Below are 15,722 nucleotides of genomic sequence, written 5' to 3' on the forward strand. Positions count from 1 at the left end.
GATGTTACTGGGCTCACAGTACTGATTTCTCTCGACATATTTACAAGTTTCTGCAATTGCTCAATAAAGATGAATGTAAGCACAGTGTTGGGCCTGAGTCATCGTCAGCAGCCATCACGGCAATTCTACCACGGCACTTACGCCAGTCTAAGCCACGCAGGAGTCCAGCCTCTCATGAGGAATTGAGGTCCCTCATTTCTGAAGGACTCGACTATGATCTTGGTAACGCTCTGAGTAGAGTGTCAGCAGATGTTCGAGAAATTTCGGCGCCACGCTGGCTTACAGGACGGACGCCATCAATTGTCACGGCATTTTGAACCCGACTTTTCAAAACATCTGCCGGTGCACATGCAGTAGTTGCAACAGTACCAGCCAGTAAAGAAGCAAGGAAATGTGTCGGCATTCCGTCTTGCAATCCAAGTGATTGGTTTGCTAGTAGTCCACGTTTCGCGGCCGAGTATCTGGAGTTATCGTCAGCTTGGCCGGACAAGGCGCAAGTACTGATGGCTTACGTTGCTATTTGAGATACGTCTGCGAGGAGTCAGTCAACAGCAAGGTGCAATCATTCTAGATACCCACTCATTATGACACTACGCACAACATTGGGTCCCAGCCCTCTTGTAAATGTGCGCACGCCTTCCTCACGCCCAATTCTTACCAGTGCATCAAAGGCGTGGTTGTATCCAAATCTTGAGGCTGGGGCTTTGGCTCCATCAGCACACATCCTTACCAAGGCCACCTTGAGGGAAATGTCAGCACGTTAAGCACCAGAACCGGATCTACAAACCTCAGTAGGATTCCCAATGAAGCCTGCCATGCCTCCAGCGAGTGCCGCACAGGCAATTTCCCACGAACTTGACAGCTTTTGTTGACCCGTTTTCTGTCGCGCTTCCCGTGCGAAATAATTGTACAAGCCGAAACGTGCGGTCGAGTAAGTCGATTGTCGAAGCATTGAAGCCGATATTCCCCACCACAAAGAAGGTATGCCTTGAATTTGATTAGGCCTGATCCAAGAAATGCGGTTGTTTCATACCGTCACGACTTGCGAATGATACCAGCGTTCTCAGCATATTTGGTGGTTTTTGCATGACCTGCATGCGGCTTTTGCTTCATTCAGTATGAGAACTGCCAAAAAAAGAGGTTCTGACCTACTATTTGGTCTGGTCGAGAGGGTGAGCTTAAGCGATTTGTGAGCGTTTCTTCGAAGTTTCAGCCCGATCCTCGCACTTACTAAAACAAGCAGCCATCGAGGCCGCCGCACCACTATTCGGAGTCAGGATAAGGCTCAGCGCACATCAAGATTCGTTCTTACCCAAGCCAAAATGGCTGTCCCTTCTTCTTGGATTTTGCCATGATTATTTATGAGCAATTGAGCAATCGAGTGGGATTCATTGATTGAGCGTAATGATCGAAACTGAACCAAAGGAAACGGACAGCCCTCCGTTGACGACCTTTGTTTCTCACACTCTTACGAGAACACGATATGGAAGACACGTTTCTTCAAAGAAGCAACAATACTTGAGAAGTAAGCCTTGATGTCTGGCCCTTTTCCCGCAACGTCAAAGTGACCCTCAAAAACACCTCCACTTTCGGCAGTATCTCAATCAATGACCCAGCGTGTTCATCCACCAGTAAGTCGGCTATAGAAAAACTGCCGCGTCGCCAAAGAAGTTTGGCCAGGTCTGACACGGGAGATCGGCAAGAACCCGGCGTTCCTGCCGCCGATAACCTCCGGCCTCCTTCACGTGTTGATGGCTCAACGATTAACATTTTCCCGACACCCACCGAAAAGTGGCTCCGATTTCGCGCCACGTCAATTATACTTTCACGAATTGTGATTCAACTATTTCCTTATTATCTGATGCTGATGATGAACGTGAAAGCTTTGATGCTTTTCCCTCTCTGTCGCAAGGTAGCCTGAAACCCTGAATCTTGGAGATAGTCACATTTTGACACGATGGCAGCTAGTCGTACCTTACTTCTCTGCGTCAAAGACGCTAAGTCTGGTGTCCTGTCGAACACCAACAAGTTTGTCGCCCTGAGAAAAAGTCCGCTACAGTCGACATCTAGAATAACTTCATCGAGACGACATGAAGCACGCTGGTTCTCTTGTTCACGAACGAGATGGACAGAACGTCTTGAGCAAGAAGACAGCAAAAGCCAGCCAGTCATTGATCGGCAACGCTCGAAGGTATTTCATGATGCAGATGAAGCCGTAGCAGATGTAAAGTCTGGGTCGGTGATCTTCAGTGCTGGGTTCGGTCTCTGCGGCACGGCGGAGACTATTATCACCGCTCTTCACAAACGGGGGGATTCTCTCACCGATCTGACAGCTGTGTCTAACAACGCTGGGGCGTCAGGTGCAGGTGGTCTTTCGCCTCTGACACGGTCGGGACAAGTTACCCGTTGCATTTTGTCCTACCTTGGCAACAACAAGACTTTGGAACAGAAATATCTTTCTGGGAATATCGCCATCGAATTATGCCCTCAGGGATCCTTGGCTGAGCGGATACGCGCTGGCGGCGCAGGAATTCCTGCCTTCTACACACCAACGGGAGTTTCGACTTTTATCCAAACAGGTGGAATTCCCACCCGCCTTGGTCCAATTGACCCCAAAACGAAAAAATCGGCCGTTTTAGAGTCCGGAACACCTCGCGAAACCAGAATATTCAGTGGCAAGACATACGTGATGGAAACAGCTCTCACAGGCGATGTTGCAATTTTGAGAGCCTGGAAGGTTGATGAGGCTGGTAATTGCCAGTTCAGGTACACGACTAAAGCTTTTGGTACTATCATGGCTAAAGCCGCACGCTTGACAATTGTGGAAGCGGAAAACATCGTACCTGTAGGTTCCATTGACGCCAACGACGTTCACCTTCCTGGTATTTACGTTGATCGAGTTGTTCCTGCTACGGTCGAAAAGAAACTTGAACTGAAGAAGACTCGTCCCACCAACAGTGGGTTCGAATCTGATTCATCCGCTACGTCCAATTCGACAACATCGTCCACGAAGTCTGAGGCTCTCGTTCGAAGGGATCGTATTGCTCGCCGTGCCGCTAAGGAGCTGAAACACGGCATGTATGTCAACCTTGGTGTTGGAATGCCTACCCTTGCGCCTTCCTTCCTTCCCACCGATGTCAAGGTTTGGATACAGTCTGAGAATGGTATTCTCGGAATGGGCCCGTATCCAACCGAGGACGAAGTCGACCCTGATATTGTCAATGCCGGTAAAGAGACTGTCACACTGGTGCCTGGCGCATCTACCTTTGACTCGGCTGAATCATTCGGCATGATCAGAGGGGGACATGTTGATGTTTCAATCCTGGGTGCCCTACAAGTATCTGCCGCTGGTGACCTTGCAAACTATATGATACCTGGAAAAGTGTTCAAGGGGATGGGTGGAGCGATGGACTTGGTCTCCAATCCGAACCAGACCAAGATTGTGGTCACAACAGATCACGTGGACAAGTACGGCAAGAGCAAGATTGTGGAAAAGTGCAGTCTACCATTGACAGGCGCGAATGTCGTGAGCACCATTATTACTGATCTCTGCGTATTTGAGGTTGATCGCGTCAATGGTGGCTTGACTTTGACCGAGCTGGCTCCCAGTGTTACCGTCGAGGATATCCGCGGCAAAACGGATGCAAACTTTGCAGTTGCGGAGAGCCTTGGCCAGATGGATGAATAGGTCATTGAATTTTGTTTTTGAGACACTAATAGGATCCAGACCCCGGCATTTGATCTGATTGTCGGATATATATAAGATCAAGGCATTGCACACTGGGTTGGTTGTATGATATGCATAGCACGGATTAGAGATTGGGGGCCGCTCTTGATTGTCAATATAGGGAGACAAGGTCTTTAGCAGCCATATCGATTTGTTCTGTCTAGAGTATTTTCTGAGACATCCTTGTTGTGAGAGACAGTTTGAGACTCTAATCTCTGCTGCCATAATGCCATAATGAAGAGGTGACATGTGAGGTCTCGGTGTTGCTTTTCTATATGTGCAGCGCTCGTTGCAGAAGTTATGACGTTCCTGATCATGTGCATCGATACTATGTATAATTGTCCTACATCGCTAAGAACCAAAAGGTCATAAGACATTGTCGTTGGTACCTCATAGCTAAGCAAAAGACTTCACCTGATCGATTCAAACTGGAAAGGCGAAGAGGATCATGGGAAATTTGATATTAAATGCCCTTGCATTCTCCCCTGCCCCCTGCAACCCACTGGGCCAATGTTTGAGCTCCGAATCTATATATCTAGATGCTTTTTGAGCAAATGAATTTGCCGATGAACTTTGTCCATGCTCTAATCGGGGATAGGTGCAAGCGCGCTACAACTTGGCCCTGGGCGTATCAGCCGCCTTGTAGCCGGGAGCGAAGGTGGTGCCGGCGCCCTCGCTCAAGGCTTGGACAATCTCGTCGACGGCGTTTAGGATCCACTGGTTGCCCTCGTCGGTGGCGAGCCACTCGCCGCCCTCGACGTCCTTCTCGGCGGAGCCATCCTCGAACGCCTTACGCAGCCCAAAGCAGTGGCTGACGACCTGTGGGCCGACGCCGGTCTGGGACCGTAAGCACGAAATGGCGACAAGGGAAGTCAAGACGCGCCCGACATTCACAGACGTCTCGGGGGTGGGCGGGTTTGCGAGCAGCGTGCCGTAGTGCGCGTTGAGGATGTGCACGGGCAGGTTCGGGTGCGAGGCTGCCAGCTTGTCGTACAGCTTGTGCTCGAACGGGTAGTACACCGACGCCCACAGGTTCCACCCGTTTTTCAGGCGGTCCTGCAGGTTTTGCGGCGTGAGCTGTCGCGACGGCGGCGGCTGGACCTGCTTGAACACGTCCTGGGGCAGGCCCTCGCGGAACGCGCCCAGGCAGTTGATCGAGCGCGGGATCCCGTTGAAGGATATGCATTTCAGCCCGACTTCGCGGATCAGTTCGATCGCCTGGGGCCCCGGTGGGGCGTTGGGGAGCGACTGGGTGTAGTGGTAGAGCTCGACGAGAGATGACGGGGAGTTCAGTGTCATCGTCGTCGCGGCTGAGATGGTGACCCATGCCGGTAGTCCGACGTTCTTGCGCGCCGCCGACTCGGCGATACGCGAGAACGTCTTGCGGATGTTGGGCGGTGCCCGTAGCATATCGGGCTTTGCGTGTGTCGCGTTGATCAGCGCTTTGAGTGTCGGTGAGAGTTTCGACATGTCGGCGGCGCTCTGCTTTTTGAACTTTGGTGCCCGTTGTTCGTGGAATTTGAGGTCGTGCAGGCTGCGGCCTGTGTTGTACTGTGAGCGAGGGATCCTCGGGAAGAGCGATGAGGAGTTGAAAGAATGATTGGAATGGGGAAAGGGGGCCACAGCCTTGGTTACAAGGGCTCTATGTGGGACAGTCTGTTTAGCATTGGACAAGACCCGTACCTTTTTGATATGCCGCTACTTTTTGCCCTGGACTCTTCTCCGATGGCCGGGCTTCCTCACGTGGCTTGACTGGGTCGTTGAATGTCATCAATGGGGATCGGCCTTGGTGGAGCGGAAGCTTGTGCTTGTCTGGAGTATCTTTGGGACTGGTGGGTAAGCCTACTGGCCGTAGCTTTACATGCTCCAGCGGTGATATCAATATGTCCTGAGATGTTGGTTAAGACATAAAGTTGAAGTGCGTGCAAACAAAGCTGCAAACACACGCTCAGGGCTGCCTCGGCAAAATCAAGAGCCGGCACATCACGCCGGTCTCCATTTCTACCGCAACTGGCGCCGACGGAGATTCTTCTATCCCCAGGGCCCTCCCCTGCTCAGAGGGTCTGGTGTGGTGGTATCTAACGTCATCTTGGTCATTGGCTCGTTCCCGTATCTCCAGATGATCTCCAGAGAGTTTCACTAAATCCGAGTCTGATTGGTATGATTGGCATTTCCCCTACCTCAGCCATGCTGGTCAATTAGGGGCGTACTCGGTAGCTGGCCGCTTAGCTCTCCAGACACCCTCATCCAGACGCCGATTTCCCTGGGGATTCTGGAGTCCCCTCAGTAATTCAACCGCCGATTGCAACCTTTTGAGGAGGTGATTATTATTAACCCAGCGACAGGACCCCGTAAAGAGGAAATCGGTCGACAATATGTTGAGCCGTGTATTCCGGGGTAGCCCAACTACGTGCGACAAAAATCCTACATATTTGGACCTCGAGTTCCCCTCCTTTTGGCAGACACTTTTGGTTTTTCCTCGGGCTTCTAAAGTACTTTGGGATCTAGAACTAGAGTCTCAGAATACTGGGGTACCAAGACTTTAAAGTCTTTTCTTGGACACGCGTGATATCCCGCGACTCGTTGGTCTTGGAAACCTGCAAGTGCCCGAAAGCCTACAGACATCGGTGCCCTTGGCAGTGCTCCAGTGTCACCCGTCGTCCATACAATCCGGTGTGCCCAGAGTTGCCACGCCTCGTCCCAAGCCATGGCAACCATTCCGACCAGGGACCCTGAGAACAAGGTCCATCTTGAGCCAGATGCCGAAAAGGCAGAGGAAACTCAAAATGAGTACGGGCATGGACCTGATAAGGCTGATTCCATCTCGCCTGCCGACGACGATGCTCGCATTAAAGCGCTGACGAGAAAGCTGTTGTTCAAGCTCGATACAAGGTATGTGCCATCTAAATAGCAAGCCTGGCTGTTGTCGAATAAGTCTTCATTCTCACACTGCGACTCCTGTGTAGGGTTCTTCCTGTTCTTGCAGTGCTTTTTCTTTGTTCCTTTCTCGACAGGACCAATGTTGGAAATGCCAAAATTCTCGGTCTCGAGAAGAACATTGGGGTGGACAATGCCCAATATGCCAACGGCCTGGCCATCTTCTTCGCTTTCTACATCGCCGCAGAGCTGCCTTCCAATCTGGTGTTAAAGAAGTTTCAGCCCAGGCTATGGCTCGCCGTGTTGACAGCAGCTTGGGGGATTGTCGGCATGTGTTTGGGATTCATTCGCAATTATGCTTCGTTTCTTACAGTAAGGGCCTTGCTTGGTCTGACAGAAGGGGGCTTATTGCCGGGTATGGTACTTTTCCTCAGCTCGATTTATACTCGGGGGGAGATGGCGCTTCGGATTGGCCTGTTCTACACAAGTGCATCCCTGGCAGGCGCATTTGGTGGGCTCCTTGCACGTGGTCTCTCATCCATTGGCCCTGTGGGCTCGATTGATGAAGGATGGAGATGGATCATGATAATCGAAGGGATTCTCACCTTCGTCGCTGGTGTCGCGGCGTACTTCCTCCTTCCAAACGACGTGGGAACTGCATGGTTTCTAACTGCCGAAGAAAGAGAATTTGCAAAGAAGAGACTCCGCAACGACACTTCGGCACACCTCCCAGACGGCCATGAGTCTGAAGGAGTGGAGAAGTTCCGCTGGTCAGAAGTCAAGCGTGGAGTGCTCAACGTGCAATTGTGGCTCAGCGCCACGGCGTATTTCGCGATTCTATCTGGGCTCTATTCATTTGGACTCATCTTGCCGACGATCATTAATGGCTTGGGATATACCGCCAATCAGGCGCAATTATGGTCGGTCATCCCGTACGCCGTAGCAGCGGTGGTCACGGTCGCGGTGGCATTCGCATCAGACAGACTGAAGCTTCGAGGAACTGTCATGCTTGCTGTTCTCCCGCTGGCCATTATCGGATATGCCGCGATTGCCAATGTCGACCAGCATGACAATCACACCAAATATGGGATGACCTTCTTGATGGCGACAGGCCTTTATGCGAGTGTGCCTCCTGTGCTTGTGTGGAATTCAAACAATTCCGCCGGTCACTACAAGCGTGCAACCACCTCAGGCTAAGTGTGCTTCAAGTATCTCAAATGCTGGGTTCTCGCAGTTCTAACAAGGATCACAGCCTTCAGCTGGCCATCGCAAATTGTGGAGGATTTGTTTCTGCGTTCATTTATCCCAAGTCTGAGGCACCACAATACCATAAGTCCCATACTATCGTTCTTGGGTTATTGGTATATGCATGGTTTGCGTAAGCTTCCCTCTGCTCTCCATATGGCTCGAATATTAGCTCACAGTTGTACTAGGGTACTGCTGAATGTCTTGTACTGCGCAAAGATCAACCGAGACAAGGCCAGTGGCAAGTATGACAAGTATATTGGGTATGGCGATGATAGGGATCCTGAATTCAAGATGGTCTTGTGAAAAGACTTTGAGAACAGCGCCAGTAGACCAACCTTGTTACAAGGTGGGGTCGAAGAGGGACAAATCTGGCTCAAATTGACGTCTCCATCAATACTTGAAGCTGGTGCGACATAGTATATACATGTAACAGGCCGGACATCAAAAGTATGGTAACTGAGCGTCATTATCCTGTAACGCCATTCAAAGCTTCCATGCGGAGATTGGTGGGGTAGGAGGGACTGAGAGAACATGGTAGCTCACATACCGAGGGGACACATCGGATCCGAGGATTTGGTTGTAACGTCGAACAGACCTCCATCTTCCCTGATCTAATATATACCTATTGATTCGGACTCGAAGGTTGTACGTGAGTACGAGGAAAGATTAACGATTCGGGTTGTGCTGGCTTTCGCGCTCGTACATCCTCGCACCGCGCTTCCTAGAGAGGATATATATTTAGCAGACCTGATCCCCTTCCATTACGAGCTTGCTTCTGCCTCGACCACTCTCAGCTTCAGGCTACGTCTAGAACATTATACATCCCCTTTCTACCTGAGATGTCTTCGCAATCCCGCCCACCGAATCCAGGGCAGCTTGCCACAAGCCTTCCAGGACTGACAGCACATCTTGTGGGACACGATAAGGAAGGCAAGGCAATAGTGCAGGAAAGCCGACCGGCCAAATGGTCGATCTACGATGGAGATCAGATGGCATTCAATGTTGTCTATACAACCTCGGAATTCCCAGCCAACCTCAATGAGGACAAGGATATCCAGGCGCACGACAATCTCATGGCCTCGGGTAAATTAGGCCTGGTCAACTCCAACGGCACAGTATGCCGCGTGGTGGACTTTGCACCAGGATATGAGTGCATGATGCACCGGACCCAGAGCATCGACTACGGGATTGTGCTGGAAGGCAGTATCGAGTTGGTCTTGGACAGTGGAGAGAAGAAGCTGATGCAGCGGGGAGATGTGGCGGTGCAAAGAGCCACGATGCATGCATGGAACAATCCCAGTCAGACCGAGTGGGCACGCATGATCTTTGTGCTTCAAGACTCGCAGAAGCTGGAGATTGGTGGACAGGTCCTTAAGGAAGATCTGGGCCGTGGCGTCGATGGCTTGCCGTCAAGTGGAAACGATGCTTAGTAAACTGCCTCGAATGATATATACTGTTGGAGATTTGGCCCCCGTAAATCTGGGGCTGCCTACGGTTATGGTAGACGGTGTCAGTGCGTGCCCACCCGGTGTCTGAAAGAGACGGCGAGGCTGGAGACACAGCAGATACTGTAGACACAATGCATTGACACTGTGTCAGACGCAGTCCGTGGGTTCGTCCAAAACGTCATTGTTACTCCCGACCAGGTGCGCGTGTGTCTGGAAGTGTAAGGCTTTTTAAGAGCCCCATGAGTGACTGGCAGTAACATACTGCCAACTGGTGAGAGATGGTCTGAATCAGATACCGAGTAACATCGTAATATGTACGTAGTATGTATCAAGCAGTGCGACAACGACCAGGCCAGCGCGAGGACACGACCCCTCGGCCCCTTTTCACTGGCCAGAGGAAACGGAAGCGGCGACCCGTGTTCGCGTCTGCCAAGCGCGCCGAGGCGTGGAAGGGACGAAGGAAGGAGGGAAGGATGGAAAGATGGACCTGCTGTCTCGATTTGCTGTTGCTGTTGTTGCTGTTGTTGCTGTTGCAGGCGGCACCTTCCTCGCTCTCGTCCCGAGTCTCCACCCGCATTTTGTTGATTCCAGGATTTGTGCTCCTGCGCCTCTAACCACAACCACTACAAGTACCTCACTTCGCCTAATAATTAGTTACCGGGGGGCGCTTTTGCACCACTCTTTGTTCCTTTTGGCACTTCTCGCCTTTCGATCTGCGCACATATTCGCATGTTCATATCCTGTACATATATTTTGTTTGATCCTGTATCCATATCTCGCCTGGAGACCACCGCACAGCAAGACTTGACCTCCCCCCCCCCCCCACCCCATCCCAGTGGTACAGCGAGGCTAATCCGTCGATCGATCCCTCTGCTCCAGTCCCAAAGAGAGTCTTGCGGATACCTGCCTCATTTCGCAATCTATCAAAAATCTCTCCTGCTACATCCACTTTACCAGTAGCAAATATAATCAGTCTGCGCTGTGGCGCCCGTGGTCGCATGGGTGAATCTGTATAAATAAGACGTGGAGGAACATCAATAATGTGCCCGGACTGCGTCCACCGGCTTATCAATAACAATGGTCTGGCAGCGGAGTTCATCCCTCGGACTTGATACAACCACTTCCACTTCTAGGATACGCAGTCGAGGAGAATCAGACGTCGAGAAGGAAGCACTTTTCCGCACCAACGACGATGACCATGCCATTGACGAAGACACTCCCTCCGCCGACTCTTCTCGCTCCCCCTCCGATATGTACAAACCTATCGTCGTAAACAACGCCTACACATCCAATCGATCCTCACCCCCTGCGATTCTTAGCCGCCTGCCTCGGTCCATCATGCGCTGGCTCTGTCTGGGAGTCGCCGCGACCTTGCTCATCTTCATATTCTCCCTCGTGCAGTTAAGTTGGAATGCAGACAAAGAAGTCCAAGTTGCAATTCAACAAGAGAAGGTTAAACCAAAACCGCCCCCGTGGGAGAGTTTCCCTTTCCTCGAGAGATATTATGGTGGAGTGCGATCTCTAGTATCTGCCGCCCTGAATGTCCCTGAATATCCCCGCAATGAAGACGAAATGCCAGCGGATAACTTCAACGTTTCCGAAGAACTACGCGAAAGTGAGGCCGCGAGAGAGCATCAGAAGCGCGCATTACAACCCAGCAAGTTGTTCGATCCTTATCCCAACTATACCTCCCCCGAGTACATATCCAAGTACGGTGAGAAGGTGGACTGCTATCTTGATGCTGGAAATACCATTTCCATTCCGCGGGTTCGGATTTACGAAGGTATTCCTCGAGGATTCCCGGACATGGCAATGGGTTCGGCTCAGTTGCTCGGTCTTCGGAATGACATCTGTTATGATCGGTTTGGTCGATTGGGGCCTTATGGGCTGGGCTACAGCTTGAACCGAGGTGGTAGCGGCGCCCAACTAGAAGGTGAGAGGGATGGAGCCGATCTGGTGTGGTCTGAAAGCCCTGAGGTTGATTGGAGGAGTGTCAAATGGCTCCAAGTCCAGAAGCGATGTCTGTTATCGAACCAACACCGGTTCAAGGAATTACCACCAGCCCAGCCGGACACCTTCCGGGCAATGCAACTCGGAATCATGCAGAAGAGAGATGAACATGAACCATCAGATTTTGCGGCAATGGCATCAAACGGCGCCGGCCAATCCAAGACCAAACCAAAGACTGGGTCCGAGAAACTAGGTCGAACTGCAGTTATAATCCGGACTTGGAAGGACTATAACTATACTCCCGAAGACAAAATCTATCTTCGATCACTCATTTCGGAATTGGCCATGCTGTCAGGGGGCGAATTTATGCTCCATTTCCTCATTCAAGTCAAGGACAACGAATTGCCAATCTTCTCAGATGACGAGACCTATGAAAGGGTTCTTCGAGAATCATTACCGGAAGAGTTCAGTGGCATGGGAACGTTGTGGAATGAACGTCAGATGCACTTGATGTACGGTGGTCTGGAAGAAACTTGGATGCGAGACCTCCCTGTTCACGGTGTATATCGAAGCACTTTCATGCCGATGCAATATTTCGCATATCGACACCCAGAATTTGATTTTTTCTGGAACTGGGAGATGGACATCCGTACCACACATCATTGGTACCATTTGTTCGACAGTGTCAGCAAGTGGGCTAAGGCTCAGCCTAGAAAGTTGCTGTGGGAGAGGAATAGCCGATTCTTTGTACCCTCGGAGCATGACACCTGGGAAGATTTCAGTCAAATGGTCCGTATTCAGACGGAACATGGCACCAATAGCGTGAACAACCTATGGAGCTCTCTCAATCGAGACAAGGACGATTCTGTAGCTGGCGCGGTGAGGCAACAGGGTGATCGACCTGTCTGGGGACCTGAGCGACCTCTTGATGACGATGTTGCCTTTGAGGGCGATCCTCAACCACCTACCTCCTTTGAAAAGGACAAGTACACCTGGGGCGTTGGCGAGGATGCCGACCTGATCACGTTCAACCCTCTTTTCGACCCTGACGGCACTACATGGCTTCTCACAGAAGATACCACGGGCTATAATAAGACACGAGGCCAACCACCACGGCGCACTGCGATTATTACTGCAAGCCGACTATCAAGAAAATTACTTACAACCATGCATCGCGAAACATCAATTAAGAAACACACCATGTTCTCGGAGATGTGGCCTGCATCTTGTGCCTTGCACCATGGACTGAAAGTCGTCTATGCGCCTCACCCAGAGTACATTGATCGGAAATGGCCGACCAAGTATCTGCAAGCCGTCCTGAATGCAGGACGGAACGGTGCGACAGGCGGAGCGCGGACGAGCGTGTTCGGCGACCGTGAACACAACTTCCGCGGGACGACATGGTATTATAACGCAGGGTTTCCCGAGGTGCTTTGGCATCGATGGCTGGGAATGAAGTTCCATAATGTAGGAGGTGAGCAGGAGGAAATGGCAGGCGAGGGCAGGATGTGCCTTCCTGGAATGCTGCTGCATCCTATCAAGAGGGTGGATTTGGTTCTTGAATCCAGGAGGGCAGACCAATCTGGTTGAAGTGATTTATGGATCAGGTGCATTGATTGCAACATGATCTGATGCTAAAGACCGCATCTACTAAATATAGTCGTCGCTATGGCATGTGTTGGATAACGCGAATTGTCTATCTAGGCTCACAACCTTTTCATCCAAGTCGCTGGTGTACGACTTACGGCGTTAAATGAGGTATTAATAGCACCATGAACTTCCGGCGGCTCGGGTCAAACTAATCGCTGCCGCCTGCCATTGCGGTTGGTCCTTGGACCAGAGGTACTGTGTATAGGATTTGAACGTGTCAGTCCACTTAGTAAAATAACTGTGAGATAGTAATGAATGATTGACTGACAGGATATTTCACGGATACCATGACGCTAGTTGTATTTAGAGGCTTGGCGTGGCGGTCGGCGCTCGAGGCTTAGCGCGGCCCACGTGAATTTGAACTAAAATTTGCTTAGTAGACTACTTTTAATATAGCTATCTTCATGCACCCTGTATGCAGTAGTATATATAGCTATACTTTAGGAGGGCCCATGTATTTAAGCTCCTAGCCATAACCAACAGATCGCTGTCATTTCAGCATAAATAACCGCCTTCTTAGACCCTAAATGAATGACAGACTTGTCACGTCCTGTCTGCCACACGAAATCCTAACTGTGAACCATGTCTAGTGTTTTGGTCTAGCCAAGCCCCTGACCTTCCACAACCAGATTTAGGCGGCCAGGCTACTATGTACCCAAGATCCTAACTACATGACTTGGTACCCAACGGGAGCCCGAGACCTCGTTTCTTGGCCCTTGAATTCCTTCACGTTGGGGGGCACCAGTCCCCTAGCAAGTGCTGCAATTCTCTTTAGAAGCACAGCCCAAACTTTTCACTCCCATGCACAAATTTATGTTCAATCTTCCGTATTGGAGTTGTTTGATGCCTTGTACATAAACTTTGTGGGCATCTGAGCCTGCTACTGTACTGTAAGTTCAAAGTTTACCTTCCCGCGGCCGAGTCCTTCAGCCCAATCACCAAGCTCCAAGTACAAAGTCTCCGCAAACAAGCGGCTCTCAAAGTGCGAACTGAGAAGAGGAATGTTGCCTTGGGGGGTTGAAAGAGGCAAGAGTCCAGGAACCTCATGTGGGACAAGTCCCCTCGACGTTACCATGATGTACTGTAGAATCCCGCCATAATGCAAAACTCATTCCATTCTCTTTGCTTTGCGGACCCGTTTGTAACTCCATTCCCCAGATCTTGGTTGCTGGTTCTCGTCTGGGCATCATCATAACCCTACTCTATCTCGCATTCCTATGCATACTGAAAGTCCACCGCGATCACAAGCGCGACCAAGGCTGAGATCTCGCCACTGCATGTCAATCAAGATCACGGAAAATGGATGGAACAAGACACCAGATGTGTCGTGCTGGTTGATCCATTTTTGCCATATCCACCCACTTCTGCTGCCTGCATATCTCTGAGCTTCGAAGCAAGTTCTATACCGGGAAGTCGGAGAATCCAGTGTACTTCGTACCATCTAGCCCGAATTTGCAAGTCGGGTCTTCGACTTGCATACTTAGCAATAACAGGAAGCGAAATAGACCACTCTAAAAGGTAATTAGCCCAATATAGCCCCTGTTTACGAGTGGGGTCTTGGTGATTGGAAAAGGGATTGAAAAGGGTTTGGTACACACAGCCACTTGTTTGGAAGTACATCGCCTCGTGGTGGGCTAAGAATAAACGAATAACCCCCGGGCCTTTAACTAATTGCTAATCTGGGCTCTAGCACGATAGAGGAGCAAGGCTCCCAGTAGTAGGTACTAAACCCGATGCTCCCCTTATTAGTCTTCAACATATTCTCAATCTGAACATTGATGTCGATGTGTGTACGTGTGTACCGTCATGTCTGCTGAAGCGCGTGCTCCAATTCCACCGTTCTCGGCTGGAGCTACAAGCGATAGATCCAGGTTGAAATTCGAGATTCTCGGTATTGTATTTGCATATCTGGCCTGGGTACTTGTTGTTGCTATCATTGCATTCTTGAGGAGGCGGAAGCCGCGCAGGAAATTATGGTCTTATTTCGACATCTTCTCTGGCCCAGAAAGCTCGGAGCCGAAACTAGGGGACTTCAAAAACGCATTGATGACTCTCAGATGGTCAACTTGGGTGTCCGAGAGGCTCGAGGCATTGGTGCTGAAGGTCAAATCAAAGATCTGGCGGTCACACCACCAACTGAAGGCGGCGAGAAATTTAACTGTGGATGAGGCTGTGCTTGAGAGAGACAGAGCACACAGTCTCGAGGACTTGACAATATTATATGCGGTTGCCGATGGGTATCGTCTGGGTTTACGGGAATCTCTGCACGGTCAGGATGCAGCGGTTTTGTCAGAACCATTATCTTACCCCGGTCACATCAACAAAGCTACTCTGCGGCAACCATCAGAAAGTTATCGCATTCACCGACAGCAACACAGAACCAGTTCATCGCATCCTCGGATTGAGAGACCTTACTCTGTAGGCCGTACAGGGGCCCAGAGATCTTCCGCATTGTCTGGAATGACCCTTGTGCACGACCTTCACGACGATGGCAACGGATTGCCGATCATCTCAGACCAAGCTCTCGAAACCCACCCGCTTGCTCAGCCCAGAGGCATTCAAGTCAAACCGCAACAGAGCGAACAAATCACGGGCCCGATCCCTTCATTTCGCGAGCGATCGTATCACTCATGTCAAAGACAGGTCCGATTCAGCCTCCCATCCCCAATGTCAATGTCACACGAAAACTCCCCACGACAGTCTTCGTCTGAGGAAGTTTTGCAACAGCCCAATTCTGCATTGCTACCTGGGTCGTGGCATTCTATCGCCTGTGAACATGTGGATGATAACGATGCAGAAATCTCACCCTTGCACTCAACCCA

General features: G+C 50.7%; 6 protein-coding genes across 6 annotated transcripts; 4 read left to right on the top strand and 2 right to left on the bottom strand.

The window, feature by feature from the left end:
* Window positions 1–17: 17 nt before the first annotated feature.
* A1O9_11195 (uncharacterized protein) lies at window positions 18–991 on the bottom strand (the record flags this gene model as incomplete). The annotated part of the gene is made up of 6 exons (XM_013399914.1): window positions 18–93; window positions 142–230; window positions 293–461; window positions 513–531; window positions 580–739; window positions 788–991. Coding segments are annotated over 6 exons (717 nt in total), but the record flags the coding sequence as incomplete, so codon positions are not given.
* Window positions 992–1,957: 966 nt separating this feature from the next.
* Window positions 1,958–3,688, top strand: A1O9_11196 (succinyl-CoA:3-ketoacid-coenzyme A transferase; the record flags this gene model as incomplete). Its single annotated transcript, XM_013399915.1, has 1 exon — window positions 1,958–3,688. The coding sequence occupies one exon, from the start codon at window positions 1,958–1,960 to the stop codon at window positions 3,686–3,688; it is 1,731 nt and encodes a 576-aa protein (XP_013255369.1).
* Window positions 3,689–4,336: 648 nt separating this feature from the next.
* On the bottom strand, window positions 4,337–5,197 carry A1O9_11197 (uncharacterized protein; the record flags this gene model as incomplete). Its single annotated transcript, XM_013399916.1, has 1 exon — window positions 4,337–5,197. One exon carries the CDS (start codon window positions 5,195–5,197, stop codon window positions 4,337–4,339), a length of 861 nt encoding a protein of 286 aa, XP_013255370.1.
* Window positions 5,198–6,434: 1,237 nt separating this feature from the next.
* Window positions 6,435–7,801, top strand: A1O9_11198 (uncharacterized protein; the record flags this gene model as incomplete). The annotated part of the gene is made up of 2 exons (XM_013399917.1): window positions 6,435–6,619; window positions 6,742–7,801. 2 exons carry the CDS (start codon window positions 6,435–6,437, stop codon window positions 7,799–7,801), a joined length of 1,245 nt encoding a protein of 414 aa, XP_013255371.1.
* An 890-nt stretch (window positions 7,802–8,691) lies between these two features.
* A1O9_11199 (uncharacterized protein) lies at window positions 8,692–9,282 on the top strand (the record flags this gene model as incomplete). Its single annotated transcript, XM_013399918.1, has 1 exon — window positions 8,692–9,282. The coding sequence occupies one exon, from the start codon at window positions 8,692–8,694 to the stop codon at window positions 9,280–9,282; it is 591 nt and encodes a 196-aa protein (XP_013255372.1).
* Window positions 9,283–10,377: 1,095 nt separating this feature from the next.
* Window positions 10,378–12,840, top strand: A1O9_11200 (uncharacterized protein; the record flags this gene model as incomplete). The annotated part of the gene is made up of 1 exon (XM_013399919.1): window positions 10,378–12,840. The coding sequence occupies one exon, from the start codon at window positions 10,378–10,380 to the stop codon at window positions 12,838–12,840; it is 2,463 nt and encodes an 820-aa protein (XP_013255373.1).
* Window positions 12,841–15,722: the final 2,882 nt, after the last annotated feature.

Source organism: Exophiala aquamarina (assembly GCF_000709125.1).
Source record: "Exophiala aquamarina CBS 119918 chromosome Unknown aczIA-supercont1.16, whole genome shotgun sequence".
In the NCBI taxonomy this organism is placed as follows: domain Eukaryota; kingdom Fungi; phylum Ascomycota; class Eurotiomycetes; order Chaetothyriales; family Herpotrichiellaceae; genus Exophiala; species Exophiala aquamarina.